The sequence below is a fragment of the Monodelphis domestica genome, chromosome 5 (assembly GCF_027887165.1).
Source record: "Monodelphis domestica isolate mMonDom1 chromosome 5, mMonDom1.pri, whole genome shotgun sequence".
In the NCBI taxonomy this organism is placed as follows: Eukaryota; Metazoa; Chordata; class Mammalia; order Didelphimorphia; family Didelphidae; genus Monodelphis; species Monodelphis domestica.
This window is the reverse complement of record NC_077231.1, coordinates 179,020,694-179,035,635: the sequence shown is the minus strand read 5'-3', so window position 1 is coordinate 179,035,635 and position 14,942 is coordinate 179,020,694. Positions and strand designations below refer to the sequence as shown.

The window sequence follows — 14,942 nt, the reverse complement described above, 5'->3', positions numbered from 1 at the left end:
AGAGAGTGTTCTGCTTTCAGGTAGACAGTTCCTTTTTAGAAAACCCTTACCTTCCATCTTAGAATCAATACTGTGTATTAGTTTGTGAATGTTAAAAACTGTACATGCCAAAACTAAAGGTTTTGGCCAAACTGTAAAGGATAATTTTTAGTGTTTTGAGTTAAAATCAAAATAAGTGATTGCCATGGGAAGTTCCCAATATGAAAAATACTCAAGTCAGCTGGGGATTTATGGAGATTTTAATTAATATAAATGAAGGAATTAAGAGAGAGAGAGAGAATAAATGAATACCTCACTCACCACAAGACCATTTCCAAGCAAGCTCCTGTCCTGAACTCAGTTCAGAGTCTAACTCCACACTGAATTCAATTGCGACCTTCATTCAAAATGTCCTCACTTCAATTCCGAACTCCAACTCACTTCCAAACTAACTTCCAATCCAAATTGAATTGCCTGAACTGACTTCTCCTTTTAAAGAACTTTTCTCTTATGTCACCTCCCCTAAATTTTCACATCTACTAACCACAGTAGATGCTTTTTCCAAGGACTGCTCATTCATAGTTCTCATCTTCTTTGGTTAGATTAAATCCTCTGAGTACCTCACACCTCTTTTGTTAAGCTTGCCTTTTGTAAGTTGCTTGACCTTTTAGGTACTAATTTAACCTTTATAGGTGCTTAGCACCCTTTTGTATTAGATCTAAAAATAGACTTAGCTTAAGGTTCTAGCTTTACTATAAGTATGAGTTAGGGACTTTTCATTATTCAATCAGGAGTTTTCAACTTTTATCTTCCCCTAAGGCACTGTCTGAATAGGGTGGAGTAATTTTAAAAGTTCCCAATACGTTCCTGATCAAGTACCTTCATTGTTAAAAATGGGGCATAGCGTAATCAAATCTTCTAAAGTAGAGTCTGAATAGTTTTAAGATTCACAAGTTCCAAGGCAGAAGAGCAGTAAGGGCTAGGCAGTGGGGGTGAAGTGACTTACCCAGGGTCACACAGCTGGGAAGGGTCTGAGGCCAGATTTGAACCCATAACCTCCTGTTTCTAAGCTGGGCTCTCAATCCACTGAGCCACTCAGCTGCCCCCAATTAGTTCCTTTTTTTCTGAAAAATATACCAATGATCTCATCTATTTTGTACTTTTATTCTTGATCCTAAATAAGTCCCTCTCACTTTTTAAAAATAACTGGATACTAAAGCACATTTATTTAACTAATGTAAACTAGCTTAAATTTTTTTTAAAAGAGGCAAAAAGGAATGAAGAATATCAATATATTTTGATAACTTCTCTACCAGCATCTAACTACCTAGAAAGAAGAATGGAGAAATCAAGAAAAATCAAACCAATAGTTTCCTTAGTTTGAATATTAGACTAAAATGGAGAAATCAAGAAAAATCAAACCAATAGTTTCCTTAGTTTGAATATTAGACTAAGTGCCTATGTCCCAGGTTAAATGAAGGATAATTTTGAAACTACAGAGCAATATCTGAAATTTAAATACCTTATACCAGTAGTGTCAAACTTAAATAGAAACAAGCACTAGCACAGGCTACAAGTTGACTTAGAAAATCACACATTAACATTATCAATGTTGCATTTTTACTTAATTTTGTTAAATATTTCCCAGTTAAATTTTAATCTGACTCCTCTATCAGGAGTGTTTTAGGCTGCCCATGCATTTGACACCTCTGCCTTAGATGTACTTCTTGGTATATTTGTCTAATTACTTGCTATTCTTATGCACTAGAACATTTTAAAAAATTAGAACCATTGATAGTACTTCTAGTAAAATTAGATCCTTAGGTTCTTGCCAAAAATCATTAAGTACAATGGGATTTTTCTTTCTCATTAAATAAGCATCATTCTTTTAAAATAAACCATATTCAAATTTATTAAACAAGTTGCTTGACTAGCTCAGTAAATCTGCTTTTGATGCAAAAAGGATAGCTTTTGCTGGTATAAAATTTTAAAATGCTTTCTATAAAGAAAGACTGTAGTTTTATATTATGTATTTAATTCTAAGAATTTAGAGTTTATTTAAAGTTTAAATGAGATGATTATTAATATGAATATAGTTGATAAATCACTGGACTCAAGTTCTAGCTCTGACACTAATTAATTATGTGACCTTGGTGGAGGTACCTTTAACACAAGCACTCTTTTAGTTCAGGTTATATTCCGGAATGAAAAGAAGCACTTGCAAGTCACTGAACAGTTCACAAAAAGAGACTTCCTTTACTTTCATGTGGCATGTAGTGGTACTTAGCTTCTCTGTATACATTCTCCCTAGAGTCCCTCTGAAAATGCTTCTGATCACCAGGGAGGGAATATGGCATGCAACGTTATGACTTTCATGATTTTCAGAAAACCATTAAGTCAGAGGCTTTCCAGTTACCATGGGTAGGACTTTTGATGCCTTTAGGTAACCAAGGAGTTGTGTTGGGAGAACTAGAGCCAGTCAAGTCCCTGGGACAGATTTGTCTACTTTTATTTTTTTAAAACCCTCACCTTCTGCCTTAGGATCAATACTGTGTGTTAGTTCCAAGGCAGAAGAGCAGTAAAGGCTAGGCAATGAGAGTTAAGTGACTTGTCCGGGGTCACACAACTGGGAAGTGTCTGAGACCAGATTTGAACCCAGGACCTTCTGTCTCTAGGCCTGGCTCTTAATCCTCTGAGCCACCTAGCTGCCCCCAGATTTGTCTCCTTTTAGAGGAATGTAGGCATATTCCATGTTGTAGGTGGAAGGGGAAAGCAGCACCACAAGGAAATGCTGGTAAATGTTAGGCCTTCAGAGACCTCCTCTAAAATCTCAGCCTCAGTTTCTTTAATCCAAGTATCTTCAGACAGAATCTTATTGTTGAATTTTCTTGGGTTTTGCAGGTGGAGACACCTTACGCCTTGACACACTTTTGGAATGGTGGAGAGAAAAGAATGGGTCTTTCTGTTCCCGACTTATTATTGTACTCGACAGTGAGAACTCAATACCCTGGGTTAAAGAAGTGAGAAAAATTAATGATCAATATATTGCAGTGCAGGGAGCAGAGATGGCCAAGGTGGTGGACCTTGAAGAAGCCGACCCTGCTCAGCTCGGGGACTTTACAAGAGACTGGGTAGAATACAACTGCAATGCTAACAGTAACATCAACTGGACTGAAAAGGGGCGAGCTGTGAAAGCCATGTATGGGGTATCAAAACGATGGAGTGACTACACTCTGCATCTGCCAACGGGAAGCGATGTTGCCAAGCACTGGATGCTCTACTTTCCCCGTATTACATATCCTCTGGTGCATTTGGCAAACTGGCTGTGTGGCCTAAACCTTTTCTGGATCTGCAAGGCTTGTTTTAGGTGCTTGAAGAGGTTAAAAATGAGGTGGTTTCTTCCTGCTGTGCTGGACACAGGACAAGGCTTCAAACTTGTCAAATCATAATTAGGAACCAAAGATGGAACATGACTGAAACACGACATGTTTTACTATCAAACATAACTAACTTGCCACTTTTTATATGTATTTTTTTTGTGTGTGAAAGATATCTTGCTACTTTATAGTTGCACTGTTTTCTTAAGCAATTGCAGTATATGCAAGGGGTTGGGAACCATATTAATTTAAACTACAAAGTGTGTTTGGTGAATAATATCCATAACTGAAATTCTCTGAATATGCATATGATCTATTAAATATGATCATGCAATTTAAAGAAAGGTTGCATGTTCATATGTATTAGAGGGGAAAAAATCTCCAAGACTGCTCTGAAATGATCATTGAAGAACATAAATGCCTTACTTTCTAGGAAGAAACTAGAGCCCGGAAAACAGACTCACTTGGTTACTATTATGAATCAGTTGGCAATAAAAGATCTCTTGCTCTGAATAGTATTATTGACTGAGCTGAGACCATTGGAAGGCTATCAGGCCCTTTGTGAACAGGCTGGGAAAGAGTAAAGCTCCTTCCTATAATGAATTTTAAGATATAAATATGCAAAGCATGCAGGCTAGTGCCTTCCATTGCCTTTGCTCTGACTATTACAGGATTAGAAAGACAGCAGAGAATCCACAGTTAGTCAGATTAGCTGCAATCCATGTAGGAACAACAACAGGCCAAAGGCTAAATAGAAAAACTCCTTTTGCTTGCACTGTTGGTAGCACCTGAATCAAAAGACTGGGCTATTTTATAGTCTTATCTCAGGGTCATTGAACATTTTCTTAATGATGGAAAGTGTCAAATATGCACACCTTCCAAACAAACTCAGTCTCTTACTTTCAAGGAGTTGTTGAACTTCAGTCAAAACATATGAAGCAAAAAAAAAAAGACATTCTAGCTTATCAGTGCCCATGCTCTTCCATGATATTTTTCACCCAATAAAAAAATTAACATTGTCTAGCTAAGGCTGGTAAGTTTTCTATTGTTACACACATGGTTTATTATGTAAAAGTGTTTTTTACCATAACAATGTTTTCTATATTTAAACTATAGTCTTTGATCAGTGTATTCCTTGAGGGATGGTTCGCTTCTACTCATAAATTCTCAAATTTTAGATTTCTCTCTTTGAGAAGTGAATAGGATTAAACTTGGGGGGTCTATTAGTACTTCTCTATTTAAGTTAGTGTAGCTCCTCAGAATTAAGCTATTTTTCCAATTCAACAGAGACTTGGACCTCTACCTCTTTCTACCTGCTGAAAATCGAGAATTTAGTTACAATTGGGTCAAAAATAAGCACGTTATCCATAATGCATTGCTCCAGTTTACCAATTCTGGCTTATATAATATATACAACAGTGTATTTTAACATATGTTGACATTAATTTTGGTAATAATTTAGTAAAATAATGTAATCTGAAAGGCAAGAATTTAAACTTTATAGGCATTAGAAGCCTATAGTTCCAGAATGTTAAATGAGTCTCCTTTTTTTCTAATTCCCTAGAAGGTGCTGCATCAGCACATTTAGCTTAAATTTTTTTTTTCATTTAGAGAGGAACATAGCTACACCTATTGTTTTCTCCATCTGTACAATAGTATCAAGAAAGTGGTTCTGAAAAAAAAATTGGAAAAGGCAATGTTAAGGACTACAAAACTTTTTAATTCTTTTTTGATACATGATTCCTTTTAACCATTTCTGATAGGACAGGCATTGTTTTTGGAGGAAAAAAATGGAGCCAAAAAGGAACATTGGAAAAAAATGTGACTTGAGCTATATATGAATGCTAAAATATTCATAAGGATTGTATTTTGAGACCTAGTTTCACCAAAGGAAAAATGAAAATGACTGATAAATCCAGTTAGCTCTCTGAATTTGTGAAAGCTTCTCTGAGGTTGATATCTTAGATGCCAGTGAGCTTTGCACATGACACATTTTAAATGACAATAACCATATTGGGAGTTTTAGGAAAAATAGAATGATTTATCTACTAATTGGCATTTTATATGGTTTAACTATAAAGTAATGAAACATTCTCATGTTTGTGTGGTAGGGAGTCTGGTGGAATGGCTTTTATGAGCCTCGGTCTCATTATTTGGTCATACCACATATTTAGAAAGGAATTTTTGGTAGTAAGAGGCATGAAATTGAATCATTTTTCATATTTACCCAAAAGTAATAGGTGATTTGGATATGTTTATTCAATAAAAAATGAATTTGGTTTCATTCATTTCCTCAAAGCATATGCCTTTCTAAAGCCATAAAATAATAGTTTCTGCAGGCAATTTCAAAAGGTGTAAAATGTGAACATACGATAAATAACAGGTAGAGTATAAGTCTGTCCCCATATGTAAAAACATGAGTTATGTTTTAATCATTTATGTGCAATCATTCTTTCAAAAAAAGTTGGGTTTTCCCCCGCTTAAGTCAAAAACTTTCCTCCATGAATTGCTTGGATCACTGTTTAATAGCTTTATGTTATTCTTCTTATTACATACATGATACTATGATAAACTTCTATTTCAAAAGCCCATTTTTATGACCAATGTTTTCTTAAAATTATATTGATAGCTAAAATGAATTTTTATGTTGTGTTAGCAGATGAATTTTTGTTTTAAGTAAAATATCTTTATTGGAATCTATTTATTAAATGGATATTTTTGTTTGTAATGCTTTTGCTCTAAAAATACATTTGCTGTTTTGGATACTTCTAACATATAATCTTTCATATTCAGAGTTTGTTTAAAAGTGATGCTTTATATTACATTTCTTCAGGCTAGGAATTAACCATATCAGAGGAAAACTTGCTATTGCATTGACTTATATATAAATGTATAGAATCGTATTCACTAGTAAAGACTCAAAGGAATTATGCTATGACCCCTCAGTACTTTTTAATATCACTTCTGTTTGTAGCAAACTCTACAAGGTCATGAACTATATTTTATATATTTTCACCCTGTTATCCAGCACAGAGCTTTTCACAAAGTACTAGGTAGGCACTGTAAACATTTATGGAACAAATGAAATTGTGTGTTCCAGAAAAATAAGTGCTCTGTGGTATGGCGAAAAGAGCACTAGCTTAGGAGTCAGATAGCTGAACTTTCAGGCTAACTCTGCTTACCTGCTATCAATCTGTGTGACGTCAAAGGCTTCATTTAGCCTGAGCCTCAGTTTCCTTGGGTATCCATTGGAGTTCCAACTATGTGATCTCCAAGATCTTTTCCAGATCTAAATCCTCTGTCAGTGTGAACACAGTCAGAAATACATCCCTGCCAACAAGAGTGTGGGCCTCAACGTGCTCCACTTTGTCAGCATTGCCATAGTCCTGGACATTAATAGAACAAAATTATGAAAATTATTATATATGCCTTCCTATTGGAGACCAGCCATTTCATGGTCTTCATAGATAATAAAGTGACAATTATGAAATTAGTTAATGAAAGGACAATAATAAAACCAATATCCATAATGGATATTTAATACTGTCAAGCTTTTAGAAGAAAAATTAATTCATATGAGCTTATGTTAAGAAAAAAAAAGAATTTTGATGCAATTCTTATACAATAGCAATTCTGCATTCACTTATGTTTTCCCTACTAGAAACATTTGGCAGATTAAAGATTTTGGCAATCAAAGTGATTTATAAAAAGAAAAATCTTACCAAAAAAGTATAATGATCATATTTTTTTGAACAAGGGACCTGACCTGAGTCATGTAGTTCATAGCTCTCACTTTACAGATGAGGAAATGGAGACCTAGAAAGATTGTCACTGCTCACAGTCACATATATGAAATGGCAGAGCCCTAGGATCTCATTCCAAGTCGAGCATTCTTTCCACTGCATCATTTATGCTGCCTCACAAGGAAGGGAAGATAGGAATATTACAAGCAATTAAATTTTAAACTAAGAAAAGGGCTATGTGCTATCCCAAGAGAATTGGCAGCATCCAATCTTGTTTGTAGAATGCCTAATGTTGCCTCTGCAATACGTAGAGATGAGTGATGAAACCAATGTAAGTATGTAGACTTAAAATACTCTTGTCTTCATTCAAATCTTTTATATATTATTTAAACTTTGTAAGCAGCTTATTGTATTGAAAATAACTTGGAGTCAGAAAATAAGCTGTGATTTTATACAGAGGAAGTAAACAAACCCACTCTTGTCTTTCTGATGAAATTTGTGCAGCTAATTAGAAAGAATTCTGGCAAACCACAAAGATTTTCATATTTTTTGTACACCTACTAAGCAATCTGACAACTTTTCTTTTTATACAAATTGACCATCTTGACTAATATTTGTGTGTGTATGACCTATAACAGAATTATTTATTATTTTAGTTATATTATACAGTTGTTGATCCACACTGGTAAAGAGAGTTTGTTCCACATCATGGGCCTATGCTCAGTGTTACTTATTATAAGACACTGAAACAACCAGTGTGAAGCATAAAACCTGGTAGAATGATTTTATCCACAAAGTGTAGACCAATAATTGATAGTTTATTTCCATAGCATCGCTCATATGGAGATGTGTTTTAGTACACTGATAATTGAATGGGTAGAGCATTTAATGTTTTAGAGTGGGACACAGAACAAGCAAAGTGAGTTTTTCCACAAATTACTTAATTTTTGGAAAGAACTAGTAAAATTACTTAATAGTCGGATTAAAGCAAGAGTTCATTTTTCTCTAGAAGTTTTGAGTTCTGCAAGTTCAAACACTGATCGATTGATTTTGTGTATGTGTTAATACCTAAAGAATAGTAAGGAAAATGAAACAGTTTTAATCTATTATTACACAAGGTAAAATTTTCATCCTTAGTTTATGTAAATCCAGGAATGCTTTAGCTTTTAAATGACCTAACCCAAATCAGCCCTTTCTGTCAGCCTGCCGGGATTCAAAAATCTTTAATGTGGTCGCAAGTGCTTTTTCAGAGTAAGAGTGACCATTTAAGAGCCAAAGGAAAAAGTGAACCCGATCAACAGGGCAAAGCCTAGATGTGAATTTACTTTCTGATATCCAGATTCTGAATCTCTCCTACTTCAGCCATGAGAGCGGTCCAGGGCCCCTACAGGCAAGTTTTTAATTAGCTCCAAAGTTTAAATTTTTTTTGCACAAAGGTCTAAGGTTTTAGTTTTAGAAACATTCATTTGTTTATACATAAACTGTTGAATATTTTCCCCTTCCTTTCCTATACGTTGATATGAGCAGAACCTACTCTAAAACAAGCCAAAGCTCCGGGAGGTTTTAAACCTTTATCCTTTGTGAAGTGCCATAACATCTCCCACACACCAGCTGGCACAAAAGTCAGATTTCAGGTCAGCACTTCAGGTGCTGCTATGTGAAGACAAGACTGATCATCTTCATTCAAACAATAGGAACAAATATGATTTAGACCCAGAACACAACTAGAGTTTTTATCATGTTTGACATATCAAGGCCTCTGCCCTTCACTTAAATAATGCGAGGTCACCTTAAAATGTTTAATGATTGGGCCCATACATATCACTATACCCCACCTATAGAGAGACATATATAGTTTGCTACTAACTCCCTGTCTTTCCTCAACCAACTGTTAAACAATTTTTCTTGCTATGAATCTAAAAAAAACCCAACCTTTCAGCAAATCACTTTGTTATTTTGGGGATGGGGGGTTGGGGTGAACCAATCCCCTCCCTTCTCCCCTCCCCCACACAGATTTTTTTCAAAGACTAGAGGCACTTGCCTACTTCAGTGACTCAGTAACTCAAGTATCTGCTGAGGTAAGAGTTCAATAGAAACTCTTAATTGGCCCACCCCAGTGGGAACAGAAACACATGCCAGTTGAGCAGCCATTCCAATTAGCATGGAAGCTGGGGTATTTATAGGGTATTTACAGAGGTGTAATAAAATCTGGAAATGGCTGTGGATAGCCCTAGCATTTTATCACTGAATCATGCCATGTTATAAAATCACTTAATTTGTGGGGCAGCGATTGCCAGCTTTTGGGGGTGGGAAAGGTTTGGGTTAGTTTCCCCTGTAATTCAACAAACGTCCAGTGCCTGCTATCTGCAAGGCACTGTGTTACATGCTAAGAAAGATGAAATAAAAAACATTTTAGCCAAAGTAATTCCTGTTTATGGATCTCAACCCTGATGCTACAGGAAAACTACCTGAGCGAGAGAAGCAAAGTGCTAGGTGAGGCCCAATGGGGCAGAGGTCTGATTTCCTTCTTTAAAAAGCATGGTGGCATATATGCAAATATGCTGTGTGTGTGTGTTTATATATATGTTATATGCATACATGCAAGTACGCAAATGAGGCAGCTGGGAGACATCTTTATGGCAGCTATTAGACTCGGGAAGACCCAAGTTCAAATCTTTCTGCGGTTGAACGAGATGATTTTCAAGGTCTCGTCCAGCACTAAATTTGTCCCGCCATGATACTAGGATTTGATCTGCAAATACATTCAATGTTAGCCCCAAAGAAGAATGACTGGATGAGGCCCTGACGGAACAAATGGCATCTCACTGGAGCATTCTGGATTCCAAAGTGGATGTTACTCAGTTAACTATCTGAAAGTGTTTACTTAGGAGTTAAGTTGAATTGGTGAATTTAGTCAGGTTGCTAAATGAGTGTGTATCCTACTTTCTAAAACTAGCCGGTAAGGCACCAAGTTGATAAACTTTTACTTTATATTCAGGTTTTGAGACGTCAGCGACAACTCTTGGCCAGATCCTCATCACAAATAATAAAGAATGGCCGTATCACCTTAGCCAAAGGCCTTATCTTCCAAGAGTTCTCTGTCCATTTTAATTTGATTAGCTATTAAAATTAAAACTCAATAATAAAAATTACATGTTTTAAGGGATTTATGAATGATCATTAGAAATCAAGGAAATCAAGAGGATACAAAATAAAGACCACATACCCATGACTGATCAACCCATTTAAAATCCCTGTGCTTAGCTTACCACCACCACCAAGCTCGATGTCATCATGCCAAAGAGAGAGGGGCAGGACTGCCCACTCAATATTTATCCCCTGCCTACAGGAAGTACATAATGACAGGAAGTCAGTAGGCTTCTGGGAAATATTCTTTTTTAGGATCACTGATTTTCAATTATACATAACCATCCCCTCCTTTAGGTGCACTCTGGTCTTGATGCTTCCAGGATGCTGCTCCAGGTTCTCCTCCACATTGCTTCATCGCTTTTTCTTCGTCTGTCTCCTCTGTTGGCTTCTTGACCATAAATCCATAATATGATTCTTCCCCAGGGTTCTGGCCTTGGGCTGCTTCCCTTAACTACAATCTCCCTTCAATTCAATTTCATAAACCTTAATTGCCAACAATATGCAAGGCCCTGGGAATAAACAGATAAAAATGAGGCAGCCATTGCCCTCAAGGACTTAAGTTATGCCTCAATAATCTCATTCATTCTCATTTCATCTCTAGACAAATCATTTCCAAATTTGTTCTTCAGTTTTGATCCTTCTAAGCTTCAGATCCACATATATTCCCACCAAGATGTACCTCAGAATCAAAAAAGTCCAAAATAAACATCCACATGGAATGGGAGATGGATTGCTAAACACCTAAATTGCCTGGGATATACATGTAAGAAGGGCAGCAATATGAAATATATCTCTAGATTAGAATCCTTTTGTGGTTGCCTTTATATGCTAGGCCAGGTTTTGACCATAAGGGTATTAGAAAGTTACTAAAGATCCTTTAGCAGGGGAGTGACATGGCCAATTCTGTGGCTTGGGGAATGTATTTTGAAAACTAAGTAAAGGGTGGTGTATAGGAAGGAAAGACTAGAAAGGAGACCAGTCATGAGACTTCTGTTGTGGTCCCAGTGAAAAGAAAACAACTAGCATAGTAGCAGAGTGAGTAGAAAGACATGGAGGTACAATTAACAAAGATTTATCAATTCATTAAATATAGGGGATGAGGGAAAAGGAAGAGCCAAAGATGACTGATTGTTCTAAACATGGGTTATTAGAAAGATAGTGGTGTCCCAAATGGGTAATTTAAAAAAGAAGGAAACTTGTAATTTTAGAGGAATGATAAGATAACTTAAGAGATAAGGAGATTAAGTTTTATTATTTGTTCCTAATAAACTGAATTCAAAGGAAGTAGAAAAAATATTAAGTGATTCCTTAGAACTTATTACTTTTTCAGGTCAAATGTCCATACTTCTGGCCAAATTAGCATTTCATATCAAATAATTTAAAAACAGAACAAGTTCTCTAAGAAAAAGGAGTACCAGATCATTTTATTTGTCCCCAGAAGAACCTGTATACAGGCCAAGAAGCAACATTTGGAACCAAATTCAGATTGGTTTTAAGATTGGTAAAGGAAACGAACAAATTAAAACCCCCCAGAAGAAAACCAAACTAGAGATCCTAAAAATTAAGGGAGAAATTAATAAAATCGAAAGTGACAGAACTATTGAGCTAATAAACAAGACTAGAAGCTGGTAATTTGAAAAAACAGACAAAATAGACAAAGTATTGTTTAATCTAATTAAAAAAAGGAAAGAAGAAAGGCAAATTAAAAGCATCAAGGATGAAAAGGGGGCTCTCACCTCCAATGAAGAGGAAATTAAGGCAATCATTAAAAACTACTTTGCCCAACTATATGGCAATAAATACACCAATTTAAATGATATGGATGAATATATACGAAAATACAAACTGCCTAGACGAACAGAAGAGGAAATAGAATTCTTAAATAATCCCATATCAGAAAATGAAATCCAACAGGCCATCAAAGAACTTCCTAAAAAAAAATCCCCAGGGCCTGATGGATTCACCAGTGAATTCTATCAAACATTCAAAGAACAGCTAACTCCAATACTATACAAACTATTTGACATAATAAGCAAAGAGGGAGTTCTACCAAACTCCTTTTATGACACAAACATGGTACTGATTCCAAAACCAGGCAGGACAAAAACAGAGAAAGAAAATTATAGATCAATCTCCCTAATGAATATAGATGCAAAAATCTTAAATAGGATACTAGCAAAAAGACTCCAGCACGTGATCAGAAGGGTCATCCACCATGATCAAGTAGGATTTATATCAGGGATGCAGGGCTGGTTCAATATTAGGAAAACTATCCACATAATTGACCACATCAACAAGCAAACCAACAAGAACCACATGATTATCTCAATAGATGCAGAAAAAGCCTTTGATAAAATACAACACCCATTCCTACTAAAAACACTAGAAAGCATAGGAATAGAAGGGTCATTCCTAAAAATAATAAACAGTATATATCTAAAACCATCAGCTAATATCATCTGCAATGGGGATAAACTAGATGCATTCCCATTAAGATCAGGAGTGAAACAAGGATGCCCATTATCACCTCTATTATTTGTCATTGTAGTAGAAACACTAGCAGTAGCAATTAGAGAAGAAAAAGAAATTGAAGGCATTAAAATAGGCAAGGAGGAGACCAAGTTATCGCTCTTTGCAGATGACATGATGGTCTACTTAAAAAATCCTAGAGATTCAACCAAAAAGTTAATTGAAATAATCAACAACTTTAGCAAAGTAGCAGGATACAAAATAAACCCACATAAGTCATCAGCATTTCTATATAATTCCAACACAGCTCAGCAGCAAGAACTAGAAAGAGAAATCCTATTCAAAATTACCTTAGACAAAATAAAATACTTAGGAATCTATCTCCGGAGACAAACACAAGAACTATATGAACACAACTACAAAACACTTTCCACACAACTAAAACTAGACTTGAACAATTGGAAGAACATTAACTGCTGATGGGTAGGACGAGCCAATATAATAAAAATGACCATCCTACCCAAACTCATCTATTTATTTAGTGCCATACCCATGGAACTTCCAAAATTTTTTTTTACTGATTTAGAAAAAACCATAACAAAGTTCATTTGGAAGAACAAAAGATCAAGGATATCCAGGGAAATAATGAAAAAAAAATACAAAGGAAGGGGGTCTTGCAGTCCCAGATCTCAAACTATATTATAAAGCAGCGGTCATCAAAACAATTTGGTACTGGCTAAGAGACAGAAAGGAGGATCAGTGGAATAGACTGGGGGTAAGTGACCTCAGCAAGAGAGTATATGACATACCCAAAGATCCCAGCTTTTGGGACAAAAATCCACTATTTCATAAAAACTGCTGGGAAAATTGGAGGACAGTGTGGGAAAGATTAGGTTTAGATCAACACCTCATATCCTACACCAAGACAAATTCAAAATGGGTGAATGACTTGAACATAAAGAAAGAAACTATAAGAAAATTAGGCGAACACAGAATAGTATACATGTCAGACCTTAGGGAAGGGAAAGACTTCAAAACCAAGCAAAAATTAGAAAGAGTTACAAAATGCAAAATAAATAATCTGGAATACATCAAATTAAAAAGTTTTTGTACAAACAAAACCAATGTAACCAAAATCAGAAGGGCAGCAACAAATTGGGAAACAATCTTCATAACAAAATCCTCTGACAAAGGTATAATTACTCAAATTTACAAAGAACTAAATCAATTGTACAAAAAATCAAGCCATTCTCCAATTGACAAATGGGCAAGGGACATGAACAGGCAGTTCTTAGCCAAAGAAATCAAAACTATTAATAAGCACATGAAAAAGTGCTCTACATCTCTTATAATCAGAGAGATGCAAATCAAAACAACTCTGAGGTATCACCTCACACCTAGCAGATTGGCTAGCTATGGAAAGTAATGAATGCTGGAGGGGATGTGGCAAAGTGGGGACACTAATTCATTGCTGGTGGAGTTGTGAATTGATCCAACCATTCTGGAGGACAATTTGGAACTATGCCCAAAGGGTGATAAAAGACTGTCTGCCCATTGATCCAGCTATAGCACTGCTGGGTTTGTACCCCAAAGAGATAATAAGGAAAAAGACTTGTACAAGAATTTTCATAGCTGCGCTCTTTGTGGTGGCCAAAAATTGGGAAATGAGGGGATGCCCATCAATTGGGGAATGGCTGAACAAATTGTGGTATATGTTGGTGATGGAATACTATTGTGCTAAAAGGAATAATAAAGTAGAGGAATTCCATGGAAACTGGAACAACCTCCAGGAAGTGATGCAGAGCAAAAGGAGCAGAACCAGGAAAACATTGTACACAGGGACTGATACATTGTGAAACAATCAAAGGTGATGGACTTCTCCATTAGTGTCAATGCAATGTCCCTGAACAATCTGCAGGGATCTAAAAAATACTATACACAAGCAGAGGATAAACTGTGGGAGTAAAAACACCAATGAAAAGCAACTGCTTGACTGCAGGGGTTGAGGGGATATGACTGAGGAGAGACTCTAAATGAACACTCTAATGCAAATACCAACAATAGGGAAATGGGTTCGAGTCAAGATCACATGTGATAACCAGTGGAATCGTGTGGCAGCTATCGGAGAGGGAAAGGTGGTGGTGGGGGGGGGGGGGGCAGGGAGGAAAAGAAAATGATCTTTGTTTCCAGTGAATAATGTTTGGAAATGACCAAATAAAATAAT

General features: G+C 36.1%; 1 protein-coding gene across 4 annotated transcripts in view; it reads left to right on the top strand.

Moving 5' to 3' along the window:
• The window catches only part of TMEM168 (transmembrane protein 168), a 43,119-nt gene extending 36,833 nt beyond the window's left edge, over positions 1 to 6,286 (top strand). For all 4 annotated transcript variants that reach the window (XM_007504155.3, XM_056799562.1, XM_001363612.5 and 1 more), the window contains one exon: positions 2,881 to 6,286. In XM_007504155.3, coding sequence (XP_007504217.1) covers positions 2,881 to 3,428 — 548 coding nt within the window. In that variant the 3' untranslated portion in view covers positions 3,429 to 6,286. The remainder of the gene's footprint in view (positions 1 to 2,880) is intronic.
• The last annotated feature ends 8,656 nt before the right edge of the window (positions 6,287 to 14,942 follow it).